This window comes from Cavia porcellus, unplaced genomic scaffold, assembly GCF_034190915.1.
Source record: "Cavia porcellus strain 051 isolate PalLab524CR breed Dunkin Hartley unplaced genomic scaffold, mCavPor4.1 scaffold_14, whole genome shotgun sequence".
NCBI classification, from domain to species: domain Eukaryota; kingdom Metazoa; phylum Chordata; class Mammalia; order Rodentia; family Caviidae; genus Cavia; species Cavia porcellus.
This window is the reverse complement of record NW_026947497.1, coordinates 13,412,045-13,419,008: the sequence shown is the minus strand read 5'-3', so window position 1 is coordinate 13,419,008 and position 6,964 is coordinate 13,412,045. Positions and strand designations below refer to the sequence as shown.

The 6,964-nt window shown below is 36.6% G+C and overlaps 1 protein-coding gene across 2 annotated transcripts in view; it reads right to left on the bottom strand.

Annotated features, from left to right (window-relative positions):
- Positions 1-3,004: 3,004 nt before the first annotated feature.
- Positions 3,005-6,964, bottom strand: part of Ugt8 (UDP glycosyltransferase 8) — a 73,698-nt gene continuing 69,738 nt past the window's right edge. For both annotated transcript variants that reach the window (XM_063260703.1, XM_003468063.5), the window contains exon 6: positions 3,005-5,584. In XM_063260703.1, coding sequence (XP_063116773.1) covers positions 5,221-5,584 — 364 coding nt within the window. In that variant the 3' untranslated portion in view covers positions 3,005-5,220. The remainder of the gene's footprint in view (positions 5,585-6,964) is intronic.

Below are 6,964 nucleotides of genomic sequence, written 5' to 3'. Positions count from 1 at the left end.
ACCAGACTACAAAAAGTAGCTGGATGCAGTCAGTCAAGGCCAACTGGGTTTGGTGGTCCAGCTACAGGGCAGGCCAGATGAGCACATTCTGTCTCAATATAGTCTTAAGCTGCGTTAGTTTTTACATTTTGAATTTTCTGTCACAGTACAAGCTAGTTGGCCAAGGACTTCCACTGACCAAGAAGGGAGAAGTAAAAACAGATACATACCTCTTGATCTTTTAGAGACCACTGAACTATGTCCCAAATAGTCCACTCCATGCCACAGCCAGAGGGCCAGACAGTGCCCAGAGATGGAATGCTGGCCCACGGGTGGCATTCCTCCCAACACCACAGCAGGCACGATCAGCACATTCACTGCTCCTGATGGACCCTGCATCCTAGGGAACATTCACTCAACACAAATAACAGCTTTTTTTGAACAACTGGTGACTTTCTCAATTGACGTTTCTGCACTTTGAGATTTTAATCTCCGATTATTTCCACAGTTGTTAAAAACAAAAAACATTATTGGAAATGTGGGCCCAATTATGCACCATAAATTTGGCACAGATTTGGCAATAACTGGTAAAATTCAGAAAACATCTTCCAAGAGGAACACAAAACCCAAAGGACAGAACAGGAAACTTGGAAGCAGGAACACAGGAGATAAGAGCTAGAGAAGAAAGGCAAAAGCACTCAAGTAGATCTCATCATGCCGTTCTGCTGTGTCCCCCATGTGAGAAACCGGCATTCTCAGCTGAATTTAAAATACTTGTTTTAGAATGATTAAGATGATTCAAATGCTAAAAGAATATATTCAAAGCAGTGTTCAGATTTCGTTTTATAAAATACTTTTATTCTATGTTCTCAGTTTTAAGGTAGAATTTGATTAGCTTTCTAAAACTAGGGTTTTTTGGGGGGGGGGTTAAAAAGTCTTTGTTTTTGAACACACTGAAAACAGACTTTTAAAATTCCATAATACTGACAATCTTCAAGGAAAAACTGGCATAGCATTTTTGACTTAGATTTAAAAATGTAATCACTAAAGAATTGTATGTTCAAACCCCAACTACACACACATACATATATAGATAGATACCGATCTCTAACTGTATCTGATATTGATAAAGTTCTCTAACTTTGATATACACCAAAAGAATTTTCTTTTTCTGATGAGACTTAATTGATGGTTTACATTGGTATTTTTAAGTATATTGGCTTATTATTCATAAATGTAACAGCACACATTATTGCCAACTTAAAATTTAATGTAACGTGCAATTCACCAATGCATTTATATTCCAAAGTTGTCATTTTCTGCTAAAAATAAGGAATACTTGAAGGCGTTAGTCAAAGTTTTATAAGGATAATTGAAGAATTGGCGTGAATAAATAAATTCACCTTTTCAACATATATGACAATATATCTCTAACGCACGTCTTCAGCAAAGAAAAGAGCAATAGATTCTTTAATATAAAAAGTACTTATTTACATAGAGAATATAGATTTATTTTTAAAAACTCTTCTTGGTTACATTTTTTTAATCTGATTGAAATCCGATTCTGATATTAGAACTAAGGGCTTATCATCTAGTAAAACTATCTTTGGAGGCCAGAGGTTTAGCTCAGAGGCGCCTGCTAGGCAAGTACAAGGTCCTGAGGTTTTACTGGCCCTAGAACCAATAAAAAAAAAATTATCTTTGGAAAGTGTAGGTATCTGCAGTGATTTAGCAGAACTCTAATTCTGTTCTTTGCACTAGGGAATTATCATCTATCATACAAAACACGTTTATTGGAGACTTAAACTTACTGTTGAAACCAACATAAGAATGTAATACTTTTAACTCTATAAAATTCAGCAAGAAATTCAAGCTTTACTGATTAAGGGAATGAAAATTCTTTTTAATACCTGACACCTTTTTAATACCTGTAACAATAGAGAGTAATGTTGGTGCTGGATTTCTGTGTCATTATCATTGTTTTATTTCGTAGTATAATATTACATGTGTTTATAATTTCTCAACCTGAAGTTGCTTATGCTCTACTGAAAATATCCTACTCTTATTACACTATCTATGCAGCTTATCAGATGGCAATGTGAGCACTCTCTAAATCTAAGAGAATAACTGTGCACGAATACAATAATTATCACGTGCCTCTGGGTTTCCTTATTTTATTTTAGAACAGTAAGAGCATTAGCAGTCACATCACTAACGTCTGGCTAGCAAATCTGATTCAGCAGCCCAAACACTAAGCAACTCAGAACCTGTCACATTTGACTGAGGATCTGTAACATCTCACAGGATTTGTATAAAAAGGAAAATACAAGTATTTTAATTATGTGGACGTCTAAGTATTTCTTATCAAGACTTGTTTGAACAATGTTTTTGTTCGCTACCAAAAATATCAAGAGAATCTTTGCATGAATATCTCTTTAAAGCTGGCTAAAGCTCTTACCATGTTAGAAGCAAGTTCTCCAATGAATATTTTGGGCAGGTTTCAAAAACAGAATTCTTGTAATTATCAAACCTCATCATGTAAGATTAGTATGTTTTCTATTTCAAACTGATGATTAGGACAACTGCAAATAAAAATTCTCAAATGTGATTTTACATTTACAAACTAGTTGAGTTACTTAGCAGCAAGAATAAAAACATGAATTATATTTTCAATGAAACAGATCACTAATTATCACTTGAAATTGCTTCTCAATTTATGTTCATTCTCTCACTTTTAAATTTGTTCTGTTTTGTTTCTGAAGAGTCATTTGATATTAGTATTTTGGGGATCTGGTGAATAGGTGAGCATTATAGATACTCTCTTTTTCCGGCTTCACTTATAAATTATTGTTTAACCCATATATTAGCTCTTTCCAACCATGGGCCTCCAGATCCTGCTGCTATGTCTATGTGGTGGGATATCAGAAGCTGCTCTCTGACCACTGTGTCTGACATGATGATAATCAGCTATGGAAAGACTTAAATGGTATCAGAGATTCTTTCCAAAAAATACATGAAAAATATCTTCTTGAAAACTTAACTTTATTAGAGAAACTGGCCCAAGTGTGAAAATTTTAAAATCACTCTATTTACCCAAACTGGCTAACAATAAGCTTTCGGGAAACAGAATAACAATGAGCAGTAAATGCCTATATTTAACATTCTTAACTGGGGGACACAAGTTTAAGGTTCACGATGATGTACCTGTAAACCCCTCTGTTAAATAACAAAAATACATTATCACATTTAATACACTGTTTTCACACTCATATACACATACAAAAGTTGGGCAACCTATTTTAGAAACATGTTTATAATACACAAAATATTATGAAATAAAATCTGAATAAAAATTTTATTCCAACAACATTTCTCTATTTTAAATCATGTTTATTAAAGTTTTTATCACAGTGGAGATTAACCTACGCTTACTCATTCATACAGCCAGCGCCTACTGTTGACTTCAAATTCCAAAACAGCAGAGTCACCTCATTCATACACTCTAAAGGCCTGTACCATCCCACCATTCACTGCCTGTGTTTTTTCCCTTTGAACAGCAAAGTTGTGGTAAGATTGTGAAAGGTATAAAACTACTGGCTTCTACATGTAATGCCATTTCTTCAAGTATTCAGAGAGCAGTACAGCTGTCTGCATGTGCATCAGCAAACTACTTGTGACACTGATTTCTGCTAAAGGAGACTGGCTCCTGGTGGGAGAATAAAGTCATTATGTCACCGTGTATGACAAGGATTCACAGCATTCTAGAATTTGCACAACTCTTCCGTGTTAGTAAATGACTTAAGTAAATGTACTCTGCTACTCTCAGCTGTCAGATACAAGATTTCAATCTACAAATAAATAAAGCATAAACTCAACGTGTGTAGTGCAAATGCTAAGTAAACAGAATGACATGGGATAAACTTACAGCTGCTACCTAGTGAACGCCTCAGCAGGGAGGACCAGACTTTCTGGTGGCTGTGACTTGCATCCTTGCTCTAAAAGAATACTGTCACTCTTCATCGCAGCCGTGCTGCTGACTGGAAAAGGCTGCTGCGTTGGGGCCGCAGGAGTGAAGAGGAAAACAGAAACTCTTCTGCACAAACAGTGGGACGACTTCTGTCAGGTCTGTTATCACGTGGCGTCTGACTTGGTACCAAGACCTCAGGCCTCTGCAGACAAAGCAGGTACCCGCAAAGAGAACCTCAAAGTTCCACTTTAGAAAAATAAACTGTTGGCACCTATGTACTATGGATTGTGTGACTCACACAATAAAAGCGATGAGAAAGATGGTGTTTTAGGTTAAAACTGTGGAACTGTAACACCTGAACACTCCAAATGTACAGTGTGGAAAAGCTTTCAAATAGTTACAATAAACATCCGAGCAATGGCTCTGTTTGCAAAGGTTGTCTGAGCAATAGTCTGCAGTAGTTTCAACAGAAGTCAGAGTTTTGTTGTTTGTCTTAGTTACACACTGAACACAACATTATTCATTAAAACAAAATAGAAAAACTATAAAATTCATCCAGAGGGAAAATATTCATAGGGAAAAATTTAAAGTAAGATGGGACAACAAATTTATACAACTACTTTAATTATATGTTTTGCCCTGAAAATGTTCATAGTCCTAACCAATGAGAAGGAAAAGGAAAAAAAAATTAAAAATAAAAAGTGCAAAAAGCTGTGTTATTTCTCTTTTCATATCCTTCCTCTACATTCAGTGTTGAGAGAAAAGTATTCTTTCACCATAATGTTCTGAGTTCACACATGGTAAATGCCAAGAGAAACACTGGGTCCTAACTTTTTACCTCATGTTTGAATGTGGTACCCTAACAATAAGCAGCTAACTATAACACTCTGAATTGGGAGACATATACATACACACACACACACATATCCAAACATTATCAATAGAAAAGAAACCACTGCTTATCTGTGACAAACACACATCAAGATTTAAAACTAAGGTCTGACACAGTCACTTAATTGACTTAAATAATTAAGGCTTCTAAAAGGTTCAGTGCCAAAACTCTGCATCAATATTTGAATAAAACACATTTTTGCATATTTTAGGTTTGTGCTCTTTACAGCCATCTTAATTCCACAGAATTTCATTAGTAAGATCTGATAAGGGAGTATTAGACTTGTTTACTGACATTTTATTTTTAGTAGCTGTTAGACTAAATTATTGCAATAAAAATTCAATGACTGAACATATGTGTTTCCATCACCTGGGTTTCTGGCTCATTTCACTTTCTTCTCATGCTTAATATGGCCATTTCTTTTGTATTTGCCATTCAGGATTCCATTGTGATAGTGTCCGTTAACTGTGCTATGCCTATTTCTAGACCATAGGCTTCTGATTTTTCTGCAGATAAATTTTGTGACCCAGGACAAGAGGAAGTAAACCAAGGCAGCACCGAGGAAGAGCACACAGGCGATATCCAGCAGGAAATACTGACAGAAGGAGATCTGGTGCACAGCAGCCCGCAGGTGGTGGGCTCCGTTGTGGCGCAGGATGTAGTCTATCCAGTACACGGTCCGGTTGACAGGGTGGCCAGGCTGGTCCTTGTGGATTTCCGACAGCTTCTGAGCTCTCTGGCGGTAGCTATGGAGTGGGAGCAAAACGCAGCACCATCATCTGCATGCAAGGCTCAGGGGTCTACAGAGCTCTCAATTTAAAAACGGGGAGAACAAGTAACAGCTATCCTGGATAAAGGATAGCCATTATAGGCACTGGGTAAGTGCTTTAAACACCATATCTTAACCCAATAAAACCCATTTTAAACTGCTGTGGAAAATGAAAACCACAGAAACTATCGGAACATGACTGTAAATTTGAGATTCAGATGCAAGGTTTTCTGACTCTTAAGTTCTCTGCTCTTTCTATGCTACATCCTGTGGTGTCCTTCTCTCCATATACTTTTATATATCAATCAATGAGCCAGGCCTGGTGGCATGCGCCTGTAATTCCAGCACTCTGGGAGGCTGAGGCAGGAAGACTACAAATTCGAGAGTTGGAGCTCACTGGGTAATTTAGCAAGTGTCCAGCTCAATAAAATAAAAAGGTAGGATGCAGCTCCGTGTGAAAGCCCCAGGTTCCATCTCTAGTACTGGAAAAAAATTTGTTGTGTACGTAAAATCAGTAAGTCTCAACCAAGAAATGTATAATAACCTACATAATAGGAATAAATGCATTAGAGTCTAAAAGAGGATAGAAGGAAAAATGCAGAATATTATTCCATCACATTTTTAAGCAATGACTTTTTAAAATTTAAATCATGATAATGATGCAAGAACATTATATTAAAAGATATAAAAGGAAGCTGAAAAGCACTACTATGAAATTCCACATGTGGATGAGTGTAACTAAAGAAAACACCTCCAGGGGCTGGGGATTTAGCTCAGTGGCATAAGCACTTGCCTTGCAAGCAGGAAGTTGTGAGTTCAATCTCTGGTACCGATAAGACCAAAAAAAAAGAAAACACCTCCCACAGATGCTTGCTAACCAATTTGATTTTGTTCAACTCTTCTGTTCAAAGGTCAGTGGATCAATTGGAAAGGGATATTAAGAACTTCATGCTTAAGATATTTGAAGGGAAAGTATTTTCCACCCTGGAGTTAGCCTCAAATTTAGTATTAAGTGGTACTATCCTTGCAAGTTTGCTTACAATTCAACATTCCTCCCAACAAGAATATAAATATTGCAAAAGTAAAATAAATAAATAAATGGTGTAACAAACAAACGGTCATTCAAACCACCCTTGGAGTATTCCAAACAAATCTTCAGCTAAGGCACTTTTAATAAAGGGTTACCTTGTAAGGAGTAATTATAACCTGTTACATTTTACAAAACTATGCCTTCAATTAAAAGTTTACCATGGGTGGGCTGGATATTTCGCTCAGCAGCATAAGAGCCTACCTGGCAAGCTCGAGATCATTAGTTCAACCCCGGCATCAAAAAAAAAAAATTCTCCCTAAAAGTTGA